This window comes from Vicugna pacos, chromosome 6 (genome assembly GCF_048564905.1).
Source record: "Vicugna pacos chromosome 6, VicPac4, whole genome shotgun sequence".
NCBI lineage: Eukaryota > Metazoa > Chordata > Mammalia > Artiodactyla > Camelidae > Vicugna > Vicugna pacos.
Genome location: NC_132992.1, coordinates 2,022,857 through 2,043,079, shown reverse-complemented (window position 1 = coordinate 2,043,079; position 20,223 = coordinate 2,022,857). Strand labels below are relative to the sequence as shown.

At 38.9% G+C, this 20,223-nt stretch overlaps 1 protein-coding gene across 4 annotated transcripts in view; it reads left to right on the top strand.

Moving 5' to 3' along the window:
* The first annotated feature begins 16,207 nt into the window (after positions 1 to 16,207).
* PIAS1 (protein inhibitor of activated STAT 1) overlaps positions 16,208 to 20,223 on the top strand; it is a 112,659-nt gene continuing 108,643 nt past the window's right edge. The window contains exon 1 of one of the 4 annotated variants that reach the window (XM_072962181.1): positions 16,208 to 16,290. In XM_072962181.1, coding sequence (XP_072818282.1) covers positions 16,288 to 16,290 — 3 coding nt within the window. In that variant the 5' untranslated portion in view covers positions 16,208 to 16,287. Of the gene's footprint in view, positions 16,291 to 16,396; positions 16,509 to 17,103; positions 17,125 to 18,185; positions 18,243 to 20,223 lie in introns of those variants that run through there. The other 3 variants (XM_072962179.1, XM_072962180.1, XM_072962178.1) reach the window with 3 other exon arrangements.

Sequence of the window (20,223 nt, the reverse complement as noted above, 5' to 3'; positions counted from 1 at the left end):
CAGTCTTTGGCTTGGTGGGGAAGGGCATGGCCATGAGCAAAAAGCCACCAGAGTAGTGAGTGCTTAGTACTGATAAGGCATTTTTCAAAGTACTGTAAGAGATATAATGGGAAGGGAAGGAAATTAAAATCTCTTACAAGTTTGTTTTATGTCAGATACTTGATACATATTGCCAATCAATCTGTAATAATGAAAACAGTGACAGGGGCTTTGACGCACTTGCTATGGTCTAGCCACAGCGCTTAATGCTGTGTTTTCTTTTATTTCATTTATTCCTTCCGCACATTTGTTTTAGTTGGAAGTGCTGGGAGCCTTCCATGGACAAAAATCCCTGCCCTGGAGGAGATTTAATTCTGGTGGAAGAGACAGGCCCGCAGATGTACAAATAAGTAAATTAAGTGGAGCATTAGAAGATGACAATTACTGTGGAAAAGATTAGGGCTGGGTTAGATGGATCAGGAGTGCCCACTGTAGGGAGGGACAGAGGGGGCTTGAATATCAGATAGATGGTCCAGCTGGTCTCCTTGGGAAAAGTAACATTTGAGTGAGATAGAAGCCATCAGGGTTTATAGTTAGTTTTGTTTTGTTAAACTGTGTATTAAAACAGGGGTTGGTAAGCTTATTCTGGAAAGGGTCAGAGAGTACATATTTTAGCCTTTGCTGGCCAGATAATCTCTGTCACAGCTACTCAAGAAGCTAAGCTGCCACTCTGCTGTACAGACGAGTACTAAACAGTACTAAACTCTGCTAAACAGACGAGTGTAGCTGGGCTCCAATAAAACTTCATTTCTGTGCCCTGTCAGAACTTCGTATGATTTTCATGGGTCACAAAATATTATTCCCCTTTGATTTTTTTATTTTTCCCAACCATTTGAAAACGTGAAAACCACAGCTTACGGGCTATATTTGACCTAAGAGCCATAGTTGGCTGACCCCCGAGTAACAAGGAGTGACAGGATCTAATTGAGCTTCAGCGGGAGTGCCCTGGCTGCTGGGTTGAGAAGAGGCTGGAGGGAGAAGCAGGGAGACAAGAAGAGGCCATTGCAGGGGACAGGCATAGCTCTGTGGTAGAGCGCATGCCTAGCATGTAGCAGGTCTTGGGTTCAATCCCCAGCACCTCTAGTAAGAAAATTCAGAAATAAAGAAACCCAATTACCTCCCCCTCAAAAAATAAAAAAATAAAGAGGACATGTGATACAACATTGTAAAATGACTATAACTCAATTAAAAATGTTTAAAAAAAAAAAAAGAAGAGGATATGGCAGTCAGCTGGGGGAAAGGTGATGCTAAGCTTTGGACCAGTGAGCTCATAGTGATTACATTCTTATCCATCCTCCACCAAACCTTTGAAATAGGTAGTATAATGATTCTTCATATAAAGAGGAGGATATTCAGAACTAAGGATACAAAGCACACTAGGGCCAGAGTTTGCATACGAAGCCCAGATCAACTCCAAAAGCCCTGGTTCTTAATAATCACACTTTGCCGGTCTGGGATGGGGGAAAGCAGTAACTTAGGAATTCTCTTATTCCTCTGTAGCTAAAGAGTCACATGAGAAGCAGAAGTGGGGCCCCTAAAGTGTGTGTCTCAAAGACATATATAATATATTATACACACAACTTTGAAAAGATAGAAGGAAATAAAAATTTTAAATAAAAATTGCTTAAAATCCCATACTCTGAGATAACCTCTGTTTAATATATTAGAATCTACCTGTCCATATTTTTTCCATGTGTAAATATACCTTTTGAAAATTGGATTATAGGGTAGGTATTATTTTATAATGGGATAGTCCCACTTCATATATTGTGAACATTTTCCCCACAGGATTAAATGTGGAAATTTCATTCTTTAAGCTCATTTGTAATGATTGCAAAGTATTCCATTATTCATTGAGCACCTACTATGTGAGAGGTACTGTCCTGGGCTCTTGAGACACATCAATTAATAAAAGTGAGAAAAAATTCCCCTTCTTTGTGTAAGAAGGGACAGTCATTTTAAAAAAGAAATCTAATAAATAAATAAATGTAGGGCCCTGTAAGCTGATGTAAGGATTTTTATTTTTGCTGAGCGAAACGGGGAACCATTGCACTGCCTATTGTGTTAATATGGAATTTATCCAACCAATCCAGGCATTAGTTGGACATTAAATTATTTCCAATATTTTGTTATTATAAAAAACATATTTTTATATACAGATATACAATAGACTTTTTTGTTTACTGGATGTTTAATATTATCATCATAAAATAATACATTCAAGCATGACTGGGTCATTATGTTGTACACCAGAAATTGACACATTGTAACTGGCTATACTTCAATTAAATATATATATATATATTTATCATAATTGTGACAAGCCAAACAATATAGAGAAATATACAGAAATTTTAATAACGTCCTCATTAGCCTCTTCCAGTTTCACCCTTCTGAGGTAATTAAAGTGAATCAGTCAAGAAAACAGAAAATACATGGGTATTTTAACAGAGATAATTTTATCCAGGATAGGGTTGACATGCTAAGGCCCATACTTCATTCAAGTACAATATTTGGCCAAATTCCACCCACACCTATTTTTGTAAATAAAGTTTTATTGTAACACAGCCATGCACATTCGTTTCTGTATCATCAATGGCTGTTTTCATGCTACAACAGCAGAACTGAGTAGTTGTGACGGGCACAGTATGGCGTTCAGAGCCTAAAATATAAAAAAGTTAAGGATCTGGAGATCGGGAGATGAAGCATGGATTATCAATGTGGGTCCAATGTAATCACAGGAGTCCTTACAAGCGGTAGAGGGAGGCAGAAGAGTCAGATTTAAAGATGCCATGTTGCTGTCTCTGAAGGTGAAGGAAGGGGTCATGAACCAAAGAATGCAGGCAGCTTCTAGGAGCTGGAAAAGGCAAGGAAATGGGTCCTTTCCTAGACGCTCCAGAAGGAATGAAGGCTTGCAGACACTGATTTTAACCCAGTGAAATGCATTTTGGACTTCTGACGTCCAGAACGGTAAAGTAGTAAATTTGTGTTGTTTGACTTAAGGCACTAGGTTTGTGGTGATCTATTAGAGCAGCAACAGCAAACTAACACAATTGACTTAATAGGTATTGGAGGTCTGAGGAGGCAAAAAGGGACACTGAGGAAAGACTAAATCTTGTCAAACACAGCCAAAGCATATGGTTAACATTATGCTTCCTAATTGCTTCTTCTAGAGGAGAAGTCTATTAGGTACACAATCTAACTTCCAAGTAATTTCAGGCAACAGCTTCACCAGATGTTTCACTGGGTAACATGACTCACCATCCTTGTCACCACCAATGACACTTTTTGGGTCTTTGTTCTGGCAGCATCTCAAATTCGGGATCAAGCCAGGATAAGGCAGATAGGTATATTAAGGTACGGTAGTAACAAACTCCCAAATCTCCATCACTAAAAACAAGGAAAGTTTATTTCTTGCCTATGCAAAATGTCCAGCGTGGGTCAGCAGGGCCATCTCTTCACTGAAGTCACTCAGGAATCTTCGCTATGGCCGCCCCAATTCAGCGTCTGCTTCCGCAATCATCACAACGGGGTGGGGGGTGGGTGTATAGCACAGATCCATGACTCTGCCTAGAAGTGACACATCCTCCTCCTAACACTTGGGTATTTGTGGACAAACTTAATGACCATCACAGGTATTTTTGTTTTGAGGGTTCATTGCAGTGAAATAGACTATAGGTAACAATAACAACCTCTCATTACCCATCACTGGATCTAGTTTTTTAACTCCATGTAGAACATCTGCTACTTTATTTTTATGGTTCTGAGCGTGGGCCACCATATTCTAAGCCCCCCTTCAAAAAGTTTTAATTTTGCTTTAAAGCTGAGTAAAAATACCTAATCCTTAAGACTGAGTTCCTGCCACTAAACCAGACTACTCAAAGTAAGTTATAACTGGGATATTTCTGTATTCTTCCTTCTTCTTTACCTGATATTTCATTCTGCAATTCTTTTGAAGACTGAAAGCACTGGTTAATAATGCATTTTTCAAGAAGGTCAATTCAGAAAAACTAAAAATGTTTGGTTTAATGCAAAATAAAAGTTTTGTTTTATTTTTGCTTTTATTCAAAATAAAAAATGGCTTAACTTTGTTCACTAAAACAATGGGTATTTCATAAAGTTAGTATGGTCTACTTTGTGGAATGGAAGAATGTTAGAGAGAAAAGCAAACGGTTGTTTAGCAACTAAAAGGTTAATATAAATATCTGGGCATATTTGAGAAGGAGCAACATGAGGCAGCTTTCTAATCTTTCATCCTGAAATTAGATCCTAGGTCTGTCTTGAAGCTCGGCTCCCTGAGTGCTGGCTTCTTAATCATTGGTTGAAAATTCCTTGACAGAAAATAAACATTACAGTGAGGATGGCTGCTGAAAACTCCTTGTCTGTGAAGAAACAGACAAGACAGCAGGAAAGTAAGCAAAGGAGGCATTCATTCATTCATTCATTCATTCAGCTAGAGTTCATTGAGTTCCTGTTTTATGTCAGGTCCTATTCTAGGTACAGGGGGTGCAGTGGAAAACAAGACAGGTATGAACCCTGACCTCCTGCAGCTTACTCCTAGGTATGGGAGTGCACCAAGCAGACAAATAGATAAAACAATTTCACTCTGTGGTAACAACAATGAAAACAAACGAATGAGAGAATGCTGCATCAGACAGGGTTGTTGGCTGTAAGCAAGTCAATCCACTTAGGTTAAAAAAAGAAAGAAAGAAATGAAAGTTATTAGAAGATAACTGGAAACTCTTAGGAACAAAGGGAGCCTGGATGAGTGGACTTGGAATGTGAACCAGAACCCTGAGAGATCCGGGGACTGGGTCGCAGGAACCGCCGAGAAGGTGGTGCTGCAGAAAGCTGTGCTCGCTGGGTCTCTGCCCTTGTGTCTCTGCGTCTCAGCAGAGAACCAGGGAACCAGCAGTGAGGTTTTGCTTGATCGGGCTTCGTTCACGCAGGTCTCTGTGAAGTCTGCTGTCATGGAGGTGACTTAGATGTGGGTCAGCCAGAAACAAGGCAAATATCAACTAGAGGCACAATAAACTCTACCAAGTACCGTCCTTGGATAGCAAGGCTTCTCAGAGAGAGTAACATTTAAGCTGGGCCAAGCCTGTTCCATTCCTCTTCCCAATTTGCCACACTCTGGTCTTAATGAGTGTTTTCCCATTGCCTGATGAAGTTGAGCATCTTTTCATATATCTATTGGCCATTTGGAATATGCTCTTTAGGGAAGTGCCAGTTCAACCCTCTTGTCTATTTGCTCTGTTGGGTTATCTGCTTTTTATTTTGCTCAATTGCTTTGAAGGAGTTTTATAAACTTCTTGTATAATATTCTGGATGATCTCTTTTGTTGGATACATATATTTCAAGTATGTTTTCCCACTATTGGCTTGCCTTTTCTATATCTTAATAGTGTCTTATGGTGAAGAGAAGTTTTAAATTTTATATATCTAATTTATCAGTGTTTTCCTTTGTGGTTGGCACTTTTATATCCTCATTTAAGAAATCTCTGCCTATCTCAAGATCATAAAGATATTCTTCTATGTTAACTTGCAGAAGATTTATTTATTTTATATTTCATATTTAAATTTGTAATTTGTCTGTAATTGCTTAATTAATTAATTGTTCCCTTCGAGACAGCATTTGCTATTCCTCAATCATTGCATTTCTGTAAATATTGGAATCAGTTTAATAGTATCCATTACAATTTGATTACAATTACATTGAATATATTCCAATGAAATACATATTTAGATTGGGGAAGAACTTACATCTTTACAATATTGAGTATTCAAATCTATGAAAAGAATATAATCCTTCAATTTATTTAAGCCTTTAATTTCAGCAAACGTTTAATAGATTTCAGTGTAGACTTTTTTTTTTGTAAGATGTGTTCTGATTTTTTTTTTGTTATTTTTAAAATGTAACTGTAATTGGCATCTTTTTCTGAATTACATCTTCTATTTGTTTATTCCTGTTATATAGGAATATAATTGATTTTTGGTAGCTCACGTTGTATCCAATGAAATTCACTTATTAGTAAATTCTAATAGTTTTTCCGAGAATGCTTTGCTGTTTTCTTCCACGCACCATCATGTTCTCTGTGAACAACAGTTTTATTACTTCCTTTCCAATCCTGATTTTTTTCCTTCTTCTTACCTTGTCATCTTTGTCTCATTCTTGTTTTCAAAAGAAATATTTTCAACATTTTACTATTAAGTATGTTTCCTGTAGGTTTTTGATAGATACTTATAATCGTATTAAGGCGTTTCCTTCTATTACTAGTTTATTAAAGTTAGTGTCACAAATAGGTGTTTAAATTTTATTAAATGATTTTCCTGCCTCTATCAACATGATCATATCATTTCTCTCTTTTGGTTTCTGTTAATGTGGTGAATTAAAATGGTTGGTTTTCAAATGTTCAACATTTTTTTGTTTTCTTAGAATAAGCCCCTCTTTGTTATATTCCATTATGCTTTTATATATATATATAATATATATTTTTTTTTAAAGAAAGAATTTCCTCTCTCTTCCTCTTCTTTTATTTTTTCTTTTTTGGCTTTTTAATCTTCTATTTTGAGAGGAGGTAAATAAGTTTATTTATTTGTTTGTTTTTTAGTGGAGCTACTGGGGATTGAACCCAGGACCTCGTGCATACTAAGCATGCGCTCTACCACTGAGCTTTACCCTCTCTCCTCCCTTATGCTTATGTCTGTATTACTGGATTCATTTTGTTAAGACTTTGCTGAAGATTTTCATCCCTATGATAATGAGAAAGAATTGCCTATACTTTTCCTTTCTTGTAATATCCTTGTCAGATTTTGGTTTCACAGTCTTGGCCTCATAAAGTGTTGAGTGTGTTATACCTTTTTCTATCTTTTTGTATCCTTGAGAAGACTTTAAGATTGATTATTTTGTCCTTTTGTTTGTTTGTTTGTATTCTTTTCTTTTCCATGATAGTTCATTACAAGATATTGAATATAGTTCCCTGTGCTATACAGTAGGACCTTGTTGTTTATCTGTTTTATATATAGTAGTTAGAATCTACTACCCCAAACTCCTAAGTTGTTCCTCTCCCTCCTTTCCCCTTTGGTGACCATAAGTTTGTTTTCTATGTCTGTGAGTCTATTTCTGTTTTGTAAATAAGTTCACTTGTATCATTTTTTAGATTCTACATGTAAGTGATATCACATGATATGTGTCTTTCTCTGAGTTACTTCACTTAGTAAGATAATCTCTAGGTCCATCCATGTTGCTGCAAATGGCATTATTTCATTCTTTTCATGGCTGAAAAAATTCCCTTGTATCTATATACCACAACTTCCTTATTCATTTATTAAGATTGAGTATTATTTCTTCCTTAATTGTCTGGAAAATTCACTGGTGAAATCATCTGTGTCTGGAGTTTTCTTTGTAAGAAAATTTAAAATAGTGGATTCAACTGTTTAAAATAGATGTAGGTCTATTTTCATTTTCTTGGATATGAGTCAGTTTTGATAAGTTGTATGTTTTATGGAATTTGTTCATTTCGTTTAAACCATCCACTGTATTGGAATCAGGCTGCTCATAGTATTTTTTTAAAGTATCTTTTCTAGTGTGTGTAGGATCTGTAGTGATCCTTTGTTCATTCATGACAATGATCATTTCTTTCTCTTTTTTTTTTCTTCTTGATCAGTTTTACTAGGGGGTAGCCAATTTTAGTAAACTTTTCAAATAGCCAACTTTTGGCTTTGTTGATCTTTGCTATTTCATATTTGTTTTAAATTTTATCTCTGCTCTCATTTTTTTATTATTTTCTTACTGCCAGTTTGATTTGCTATTCTCCTAATATCTTCTTGAGATGGAAACTTACATAATTGATTTTCAACCTTTAAATTTTTCTAATATGGTATGTATGACTGTAAGTTTCCCTCTAAGTTTGTTTGGTTTACTATTTTTTTAAGTGTGCTAAGTTACATGACAAAAAAATTTCCACTCAAGAGTTAAACAAATTCAGCAAATGTGTGAAATACAAAATCAACACAGAAAAATTAGTTGTCTTTCTATACACTAGCAAGGAACAATTTTTAAAAGAAAATTAAAATAATTTCATTTGTAATAATATTAAAAAGAATAAAATTCTTGGGAATAAATTTAACCGAGGGATTCATAAGGAAGATTGGTCTGTTGTTTTACTGTAGTGTCTTTGTCTCAGTCTCAGGCTACTGCTGGTCTTACAGAATAAGTTAGGAAATGTTACCCTCTCTTCAATTTTCTTGAAGAGTTTAAGAAAGATTGGTGTTAATTCTTTAAATGTTTGGTAGAATTCACTAATGAAACCATCCGGTTCTGGGATTTCTTTGTTGGGAAAGGTTTTAAAAATTACTGATTCAGTGTCCTTACTTGTTATAGGGCTACTCAGATTTTCTATTTCTTCCTTTCATGAAATTGATAATAATGTCCACTCTTTCGGTTTCTCTTTTTCCTATATATTTATTTACTTATTTATGGTGGGAGGAGTTAACTAGGTTTTATTTATTTATTTAATGGAGGTGCTGGGGATTGAACCCAGGATCTTGAGCTTGCTAGAACGTGGGCTCTACCACTGAGCTCTTTGCTTCCCCCAACTCTTAGTTTCTGATTTTAGTAATTTGAGTCTTCTCCATTTGTTTACATTAGTCAATCTAGCTACAGATTTGTTAATTTTGTTGATCTTCTCAAAGAACCACCTTTTGATTTTGTTGATTTTCTCTACTGTTTTTCTATTCTCAAATTCATTTCTCTCCACTCTAATCTTCATTATTTCTTTCTTTCTGCTGTCTTACAGTTTAATTTGCTCTTCTTTTTCTAGTTCCTTAAGGTATACAATTAGATTATTGATTTGAGATCTTTCTCGTTTTTTTAAATGTATGCATTTATAGCTGTAAATTTCCACCTGAGCATTGTTTTCATTGCACCCTATAAGTTTTGGTGTGTTGTGTTTTATTTACATTGGTCACAAAGTAGTTTCTAATTTATCTTGTGGTTTCTTCTTTGATCCATTGGCTATTTATAAGTGTTGTTTAGTTCCCACATATTTGTGCATTTTCTAGTTTTCCTTCTGTTATTGGTTCCTAGTTTCATTCCATTGTGGCTAGAAAAATATTTTGTATGATTTCAATATTTTTTAATTTATTAGACTTATTTTGTGATCTAACACGTAGTTTATTCTTGAGAATGCTTCATGTGTATTTGCTTCATATATTTTGGGGCACTGTCATTAAGTACATATATGTTTATATGTGTTGTATATTCTTTGTGGATTAAACCTCTTATCAATATAAATGTAAACAAATTAAACTCTCCAATTAAAAGACAAAGATTGGCAGAACAGATTTTTTTAAAACTTTATCAGTATATAATGTTCTTCTTTGCCTCCTATTACCTTTTTTTGGTTTAAAATCTATTTTGTCTGATAATTATACAACCACCATAGCTCTCTTTTGGTTATTATTTGTGTAAAATAATTTACCCCATCCTTTTACTTTCAACCACTTTGTGTCTTTGTATCTAAAGAATGTCTCTTGTAGACAGCATGTAAATGAATTATGTTTTTAAAAATCCATTTTGACAATCTCTGTCTTTTAAATAGAGAGTTTAACCATTTACATTTAAAGTAATTATTGATAAGAAAGGATTTTTCTTCTGCCATTTAACTATTTGTCTTCTTTATGATTTACATACTTTTTATTACTCAATTCCTCCATTGCTGTCTTTTAAAAAAGGTTGACTTTTATGTGGTGCTTTGATTCCCTTCTTCTTTCTTTTTCTGTACATATTTTAGTGATTTTTCAACCTCATCTGAATAGTACCAGCTAAAATTCAATAATATACAAACATTCTGCTGACACCACTCTGTCCCTCCTCCTTTATATTATTTCTATCACATATTGTATCTTTACACTTTGTGTGTCCATTAACATGGACTTATAGATATTATTTTGTGCTTTTGTCTTTTAAACTATGTAGGAAAAACCAGGAGAGTTACTAAAAGTACAATAAAGCCGACTCTTACATTTATCTATGTAGTTACCTTTACCAGTGTTCTTTATTTCTTCATATGGCTTTAAATTACTATTTACTGTCCTTTCATTTCAACCTAAAGGATTCCCTTTAGCATTTCTTCTAGGGCAGGTTTATTAGTAACAAACTCTCTTATCTTTTATTTATCTTGGAATATCTTATATTCTCCTTCCTTCTTGAATGATAGGTTTGCTGGATATAGAATTCTTATCTCACAGTTTTTTTTTTTCTTTCAGTACTTTAAATATACCATCTTGTTGCTCTCTAGCCTCTATGGTTTCTGATGAGAAATCAGCTGTTAATTTGATTGAGGATGATAGTATGTGATAAACTGTTTTTCTCTTACTGCTTTCAAGATTCTCTCTGTGTCTTTGGGCCTTGATAATTTGACTATAATATGTCTCATAAATCAATCTGAGTTCACCCTACTTGGAGTAGGGTATGTGTATTTGTGTATTTCATCAAATTTGGAAATTTTCTGCCCAAAATTTCTTCAAATATTCTCTTTCTTTTTTCCTTCTGTAACTCTAATAACTTGTATATTGGTCCAGTTGATGGTGCTCTACAGGCCCCTTTGGATCTGTTCACTTCATTTTTTTCTCCTTTTGGCTTCTCAGATTGAATAACTTCAGTTGTCTTATATTCAAGTTCATTGATTCTTTCATGTGATTGCTCAGATTTGCTCTTGAACTCCTCTAGTGAATTTTTCATTTCAGATATCATATTTTTCAGCTCCAGAATTTATACTTGGTCCCTTTTAATAACTTCCATCTTTTTATTGATATTCTCATTTTATTCAAACATCATTTTCCTGGTTTCCTTTAGTTTTTTGAGAGTACTTTAGATAGTGGTTTTAAAGTCTTTGTATAATAAGTTCAATGTCTGAGCTTCCTCAGGGATAATTTCTGTCAATTATTTTTTTCATTGTATGAACCATATTTTCCTGTTTCTTTCTACATTTGTGATTTTTTGTTGCTGTTGAAAGCTAGACATTTGAATGATATATGGGTTATCTCTGGAATTCACACAATCTACCTTCCCCAGAATATGCTGTTCTTGATTGTTGAAGCCTCAGCTTGTATTTAGCCAGTATTTTTATTGAGATTTCCTTGAACACTGGTAACTTAAAAAAAATAAATAAAAATAAAAATAAAAATAAAAATAAAAAATAACAATAATAATAATAAAAAATAAAAACAACACCCTCTCCCAATCTTTGCAGTTGGCTCAGTGTAGGGGGATTCCTTTAACACTTAGCTAGGCCGTTTGAAATTTTCTCAACCTTCACTTCCTGGTAGCACTGAGCATATAGACAATGGTAGAATCTCAGTATCTTCTTGGGTCTTTCCTGAGAATGCATCTTGTCTCAGGCATATGTGTAGCTCTCTAAATGCCCCTGTGTTCACAAGCATTTTTGAATTTGAATGTCCCAATTCCCCAGCATATTTATCTCCCCAGGTTTACTTCCAGAGTTTAGGCGGTCTACTGTATGTACCAACTGTAGTCTTTGGCCCCAGGCAGCTGCAGGTTGTTTGTTCACCTTATAACAGTGTTTTCAAGCAATGCCTACTGCTTTTTTTGCTGTGGATTCCACGTTAGGCAAAATAGAGGCTAGAGCTTTGAATTAGTCCTTCAGCTATCCCCTAGACAGACTGGAACAAACACAATGATCACAAGGGACCAGGGTTCCACCCTGGGAGACAGGGAGGGAGCAGGGCTGGGGCAAGTAAAGTTGTCATACCATTTTCTTACCATTTTTAAGTTGCCTTTATAAAATAATAATAATAAGCATTTTCTTGATTGCTGTAAACCTTTGACTGTTTTCCAGAGTTCCAATAAAGTTGATCTGACAGCTTTTGGTTGTTTTTTTCCATGTTTCTGTGGAGGTATGGGATTTGTACACATTTACTCCATAGACAAAGTGCAGGGAGGTGTGGGGGTGGTTAAAGTAAAAGTAGATACACTCCATAGACAGACTTAGGAGATACACATTCCAAAGGCAGAATGCGGGCTATCTCAAGAGGCAAGAGGAAAAAGGTGAGAGGTGAGAGGTGAGAGGCAGCAGCCTCAGAGCATGAGTTGTCTGGGAAAGTGACATCATCCACGAGGTGTGGGGTTGTTAGTTTTCATGGGCAGGGTAACTTCATATGCTAACAAATGGGAGGATCATTCCAGTCAGTTTGGAGAATGGGCTGAGATTCCCAGGAATTGGGCCACCACCCACTTTTTGACCTTTTATGGATAGCCTCGGAACTGTCATGGCACCTGTGGGAGTGCCATTTACCATGCTAACCTATTACAATGAGTGTATAATGAAGCTCAAGGTCTACTGGGAGTTGAATCTTTTGCCATCTTGGTGCTAATTGCTATGCCATCCTTTTAATGGTTGTGTCCTGCCCCCTTCCCTCCTGTCTCATGTCTGTGATTCATTCTGGGTTAATTTTTAAGTGTTGAGTGAGACCCACAATAGTTTTAGGGTCCCATTAAAGTGTTATAAATCTTGAAAATGAGAAGAAAAAAATAAATACAATCTGCTTGGATTACATTCATCTTTGTTCCGACGCAGCTGTAAAAATATAATTTTAAGTTTTTCTGTGGAAGAAAGGGCCTTTGAGGTTCTGACACCAAATATGTGGAGTCTTTCCACATCAATTTTCCAGCACTAACTAGGTATCCAACAATTCACTTTTGACACTAACTCCAGGAGGAGGCTCAGACCCACAGATTAAGTGCTCAGTCCCACAAGACTGCACCTACTTCAGATACCAGTTGCCAGTTCCATAGGCCACTTGTACTTCTGACTACTACCTTTGAGGATTCCTACAATCCTCTCCTCAGTTTCAATAATTCAGAAAAAGTGAGACAGGAGGGAAGGGGGCAGGGCAGAGCCATTCAAAGAATGACAGCAGTTTAACATCAAAATGGTGGAAGATTCAACTCCCAGTTGATCTTGAGGATTAAGTTGGCAGGAGGTTTGACTTCTAGTAGACCTTGAGCTTCATTATATGCTCATTGTAACAGCCTATAATGATAAATAACATGCCTGCTGGCGCCATGACAGTCCAAGGTGAACCACAAAAGGCCGAAGAATGTTCGGTGGCCCAATTCCTGGGAATCCCAGCCCCTTCCCCAGGGTAGTTGGAATGGTCCCACCTGTAGGCGTGTGAAGCTACCGAGCCCATAAAAACTGGCAACACCACGCCTAGCGGCCCTTTTTCACTCCCTCCTCTTCAGAGACGGCCTGCACTCTGTCTATGGAGTGAGTACCTACATTTACTTTAACCTGAGCACCCAACTCTACACCTCTTTCCTTGCCTTTCTCTTGCCTTACACTCTATGTAATATGTATCTCTCTAAATAACTCTACCTTTACTCAACTGTGGCTCACATTTGAATTCTTTCCTGTGAGAAGCCAAGAACCCACGCCTGGTGGGGCACACCACAGGGGCTCCACCAAGACCTGGGACATGGCCCTCCTCATGCCCCACATCCGTTTTCCTGCATCAGAAGGACTCACAGAACTCAGGAAAACACTTTACTTGCACCTGTTTATTGAAAAGGAAACAACTCAGGAACAGCCAAATGGAAGAGATGCAAGGAGAAAGGTCTCGGGGCAGAGGATGCAGAGCTCCCAAACCCTTTTCAGGCACCAGGCTTCCCAGTACTTCCATGTATTCACCAACCTCCCTCAAACCACATTTGGTCTTTTTCCTTTTCTTTTTTAAAATTTTTTATTGATTTATAATCATTTTACAATGTTGTGTCAAATTCCAGTGTAGAGCACAATTTTTCAGTTATACATGAACATGTATATATATTCATTGTCACATTTTTTTCTCTGTGAGCTACTATAAGGTCTTGTATATATTTCCCTGTGCTATACAGTATAATCTTGTTTATCTATTCTACAACTTTGAAATCCCAGTCTATTCTTCCCACCTCCTGCCCCCTTGGCAACCACAAGTTTGTATTCTATGTCTGTAACCACATTTGGTCTTGCAGTGAGCAGATCCCAACCTGAAAGTTCCTAGGAGCCCCACCCTACGTCACTTCATTAGCATAAATTCAGGTGTGGTGGAAAGGGGCTCATTACGAGTAACAAAAGACAATCCTATCACTCAGAAAATCGCAAGGGTTTCAGGAGCTCTGTGCCAGGAGCCAGAGACAAAGTCAAGTTTTATTTGTTTTATTATCCCACAGTCCCTATAAGGCAAAAGTGCCCAGGGCCACAAAAATCATAATGTGGTCCTGTCAGTTATGTTAGCCTTCCCAGCGGTCTATTTGTGAAATTATGGCAGCCTGGAGTAGAGTGAGGGTGGTGGAGACACAGTGAAATGGACAGGCTTGGGATATGTTTTAGACTGGGCTGGCTAATAGGTTGGATGTGAGAGGTTAATGAGAGAGAGAAACCAAGGATGATTTCCATATTTTGGCCTTGAACAACTGGGTGGATGATGCTGCCATCCACTGAGAATCCTGGGGAAGAAGCAGGTGTTGGGGTAAAATCAAGGCCTTTTGCTACGAGTTTGAGACGACTATGAGTTGTGAAGTAGAGATATTAAGTAGCCAGTCTGGGTTTTGGTGGGGAGGTCTGGGCTGGACAGAAATCAGAGAGTCATTCTGTTTGTAGACTTAAAGTCAAGGAGTTGGATGAGATCACCTGGGGATGGTAAAATAGAGAAGAAGGTAAGGACTGAGCCCTGGAGCATAGCAACATTTAATGACTGAGCCAAAGAGGAGAAATCAGCTAAAAGACTGAAAAGGGGGCCCAGGGAGGCAACAAGAAACTCAGGACAATAAGATATTGAGGGAAGTTCAGGGGGAAAAGTGTTTCAAAAGAAAGGAAGCTTGTCAACTGTTTGCAATTCTGCTGAGAGTTCAATTTAGATAAGAATAGAGAATTGGCAATTGGCTTCGGAAAACCAGAGATCATTAGTAATCTTCATAAGTGATCCTGATGAGGGAAGTCAAAGCTGGATCTGAGTAGGCTAAATAAATATGAAGTGAGGGAGTGGGAGCAAGCACTGCAGAGAGCTCTTGAAAAACTTTATGAGAATTTATGCAGCGAAGAGAGCAGAGAAATCGGGCAGTTGTGGAGGCGATTTGGGCGTCAAGGAGGTTTGTTTAGATGGGAGAAATTTCAGGATGTTTATATGCAGACAGAAGCCATCCAATAGAGAGGGGGGAAAGTAATGATGCTGGAGGGCAAGGTTATTGTAGGGGTGAACTTCTTAGGAATGTGGAGGGGAAAAATCTGAGTTCTTGGTGGAGGGACTGGCATTCACAGGCACAGGAAAACTTCATTCATAGCATCCCAAATGTTACTGTGCCTTTAAGAGTAGTTTTGACGGTGAGAAGACAAAGTTCATATCTGACATCTTTCTATCAGGTATGAGACAAAGCTGAGTAGTAAAAAGTGGAGTTTGGGAGGAGGTATAGGAGGCTTTTAGTGGAGAGGGAAAGGTGTGAAATAATTATTTTATCAGTATACTTAAATATCAATTCAGTGGAGAAAGCCCTTTCAGGATTAAGTACATTTCCTTCCAACCTCCTTTTCTCTTCGGGGAGTGTTTGCTTGTTTTTTGGTACTCATCATTTGTAATTGTATCTTTATTGGTTCACTTGTCTGTTTCCCCTGTTAGAGCTTCGTTGTATTTAATTTCTTACTGTATATCTAGCCCTTAGAAATAGTGCCGCTACATTATTTGTTAAAACAAAGTAATTATTTGTTAAAACAAAGAAGTTAATGAATGAATGTCTTAACAATTTTTGTCTTAGAGGCAACCTTTTTAAAGTCCTTGTTTGGGTAAGTCACTTTTCCTGAGATTTTAAGTCTCAGGATGTATATAGCACAGGAATTGTAATCTCTCCTTGCCTCACTGCGTCATGAGGATCTGAGCTAAAAAACCTGGAAATGCTTTAAGTGATCCTTAAATGAAATGTAACGGATTGTTATTTTTAGCCCATGTGTAGCCAAGCAGGTAGCAGGTGCTGAAAAGGACTTGCTGATTGCGGGAGAGGGGCATTATTGTTTCCCGCGACTGTAGGCACCGAAGCTTTGCAGAAGGGCTCCGCAGGCCGTGGAGGGGCGGGGCTCCGGCCAGCAGCCCTCGCGCTCCGGCCTTTCCCGGGAGGCGCTAGCCTGGCCAGGATGGGGGGCGGGGAGGCCGAGGGGGGAGTAACTGTCAAACCTCCCTTCTTGGCGCCATTATTTAAATGGTACGTGCCCGTCTCGCAGCTGTACGTGCCCGGGGCGGGGCTGCGAGCACCCAGAGCGGGGCGGAGGCCGGGGGCGGGCCGGGGAGGTGGAGGGGAGAGAGGGGACGGGCCGGGGCGGGGCCAGGCTGGCTAGAGGGGCGGGTCTAGCGGCGGCCCCCGGCGAGGTTCACTGCGCTTGCGCTGACAGACGCAAGATGGCGGACAGTGCGGAACTAAAGGTAAAGCGCAGCTCGAATTCACTTCTAATATTCGGCCGCGGAGACGGCGCTGCTGGTGCCGGGGGGGATGGGTCCGACCCTGGGGGGCCGCTCGGGCCTGACTCCACCCGGACCTGGAGTTGTAGAGGGGAAAGGCGCGTCCGGTCCCAGCTGAGGGGGCCCGGCAGCGGCGGGCCGCGGGCCCCGGGTGCCTCGGGGGCGCTGACGGGTCGTCCCCGGCGTGTTATTGTTGTGGGCGCCTCTGGCGGGGGTGGCGGGGGAAGAGATCGCGAGTCGGGAGGTGGGGGCCGCCGCTGTCCCTCGGGCTCGGCTTCCTCACCTTCCAGTCGGCCTCCCCGCCCCTCGGGAGGAGCGGGGGCAGGGGCAGGGTGTTCATGTAGGGGGGATCGGGAAAGCTCCCCGCCGCCGCTTCCTCTTCCTCCTTTGCAGTCCCGGGCTCCTGTCAGGCGCAATCCTCAGACCCCCGGGAACTTGGCTCCGGCCGCCCCGCCCCTCCGTGGCTCCCTGCCGCCCCCGCCCCGGACTCGGCTCTCCCGGGCTGCCCGCCTGTCAGGAGGCGCCCGGGGTGCCCCGCTGGTGGGCAGCGCGATCCTGGGGCGATGGGGTGGGGATGGAGGTGAGAAGCTCTGGTAAAGTTTACTGAACCCCCGGCTGGCGTTGGGGTTCGACCGGTGGGTAGCGGGGGAGTCTCCCTGGGTGGGACGGTACTCTTTCGCCCTGATTCCGGGCATCGTGGGGGAGAAACCCCCTCGAAGGGTGTGCATTTGGAAGCAGTGGTAGATGGTGGGAGGCAGTTACTCTCCCTTCTTTTCCTTCTCTTCCTTTGGCTGGAGAGTGAGAGGAGCCTTCGGGGGTCTGCACACACCATGATGGCGATGCTATAGCTGATGGAGGTGAATGGTTCGTGTTTATATCCCCCCGTTGCCTTTTGTTTGTAGGGACATCTTGCTGGCCATGTTGATTTGAACGAAATTCTCCCCTCATCCTAGTTCAACCCCCAATAAATAGAACGTTCCTCCGTTCCTCCCAACGGTACCAATTACTCACGCCTCGCGAAATTGGATGAAAGGGTGCCCCCTTTTCCCCGCTTTTTCTCCCACCCCAATCTTCTTTACCTGATGATGGCTTCTTTACTGAAGCAGATACACCACTACACAAGCAGTTGGAGGAGGGGGTTGGAACCCTTATGATTGGATTGTGACAAATGGGGCTCCGCTTGAATAATTTTCCTTTAGTAACAAGCAGTTTTTAACTAACGCGTATTATTTCGAGGCTCTGAACGCGATATTCCCTTCTCCGTGGCTTCCTGTGTGTGAACTGAGCAGCTGGTTGTATCCTGACCCAGAGAACTGACATCTCTGTCAGAGTGGAGATTGGGATATACAATTGTACATCTTTGGGGAGAGTCTTCTTTTTGTAATTAATAAAAATTATTCTTAAAATTGTCTCCTTTATAATGAAACGACAACTTCCAGAACAACCAAACGCCTGATTTGTTTCTGGAGAGTTTTTCCGTGGAAAGCTTTGATGGGAGATCGTTTCCCCCAATAATTTTGCAATGTTAACATTCCAAAATTTGTATAATTAGGCTCTGCATTTGTCATTCTTTTTAGAATTTACTTCTTATTGCAAATTAATTTAAAGGGGAGCAGATTTAGAATGGATGGTTTCGTTTTTTCCAGTTTCAAACTACTGACTGAAATGAAAAAGCCTCAGGAATTTGACTATTTGGAGGTAATTAACTCCTGAAATAAAGTATGCAACTTTAAGATACACGTTTTCTATGGTATAACTCTCAAAATGTAGTCACTATGTTGCTGGGATCCTTTGCCTTCTAATATTTATTTTGTTAGGAATCCTTTTGAATGATAGCTAATCAGTTCTGTAATACGTGGGCTACAGAGTAAAGCTGAAAAGCCTGTGCTGGCTATGTTGTCACTCTTGATGCTGTCCGAAGAAACTGGTATGGAAAGCACATGCTGGGAGATTTCCTCCTTTGTTCTTTCTCATTTTAAGAAAGTGCCTTTGGGGATAGATCAGATCCCTGGTGTGAGTCTTCTTAAGTAAAGTTTCTCTTTACAAAAATGATCCTGCATCGGATAAACGCTACACACTTGCGGGGGAAAACATTATTTTTCTAAAATTGATCTCCTTTTTTGGTTTTCCAAAATCTACGTGAGTTTTTCCAAAGGAGTTTTTTCTACTATTCTGTTCTGTTGTACAGGTTTTTTTTTTTCTAATTATAATAACTCCTCTTGACATACTGATCTGTCATTGTGTGTTACCCAGTACTTTGAGGAGCTGTGATAAATTGCTTAGCTGGTGAATGGCAGTGTTAAAATTTTTGTTTATATTTGATTATGATTACATTTGCTTTTTTTTTTTTAAAGGAGAGAAGATGATCTTAACACTTACCCTAGTTATTTGAGAATGTGTATATAATTTTCTGTGCAGTAAGCTTTGGAAGATAACCCTTTTTGGAAATTGTATTTTCTGAGTGTTTCTTATTTGTGATTTTTGGAGGTAAATAACATTTATTCCTAATAAGGAGTGAAAGTCAGAGTAAGAATTAAGAAAAGCTCAGGTTTTTCAGAATTCTAGGTGAAAACACAATGCTTCAATGGATTTCCAACTATGAGGCTTTGAGTAAATACAGTTACTTTTTTGTTATCTGAACTTACAATCCACATTTCATTTTACTGTGGATTGTGTTCATAATTATTTTCCTCATAACCCATCTCAGTGAGTCTTTTTAAATCTGGAACAGATCTGCAAGATCAGATGAGGAAAATGGATAGATCTGTATTCCCTGTAGGAACAGTGCAAACTGCAACACTTAAAGATAGTGCCAATAAAAATTAGATGGTGAATCATACATATCAAAAATTTCTCTGTACCCATTTGTTTATGAAAGGTTTAATTTTTTATTAGGGGAATTATCCATAAATGACATTTGTGAGAATGTAGAGAGTGAGCATATTATTATCTTTGGGAACTGAGAAGCGGGAGGGTCATATGATCTTGGAAGTTAATAATCTGACAGCTTCATGTAGCTCCTCTTAAAGTACTTAAAAAAAAATTACACATTTTTTGCATTAAAACTCAAATTGAGTTACATTGCCATTTTAACTCACAGGAGAAACAGTAGGCAGGAAGAAGTTCATTATCATTTTAGTGGAGTAAATGATGAAATTCAAGGGGAAGGGAAATCTTACTTTAAAACCCATACTTTTAAAAGTAGTATCTATGTAAGCATGTCAGTAAATTCTGTCATCATATTCTGCATCTCTGTTTTCAAGAAATAGCTACTTAATTTTGATCGTTATGGTATAATTTGTCACCTTTTATTTCAGATGGAAGCAAGTAAATCTGAAAATTTATTCGTGGGTTTGATTTGAATCTCCGTAACTTGCTTTTCTCAAGTGCCACATTTAGATGGCTTTTGTTTTAAGTCACCCTTTTTATGAACAGTATTTAAAAGCAATTTATAAAACACATTAGTTTTCAAGTATTTCATATAATTGTTTTGAAATACAGCTTTTTCCTCCACCGTTTCTCTTTGGTGGTTGTATTGTCTTTCTCTTCAAAGAGTCTTCTGTAATCCCAGTTGATTGCAGCAGTGCTTAGTGGTGAGTCCATAGCTGATTAACCTTGGGTTTCTCCTGGTGAACTCCATCAACATGCTGCTCCAGGGTTCTTGTTGAGACTTTTGAGT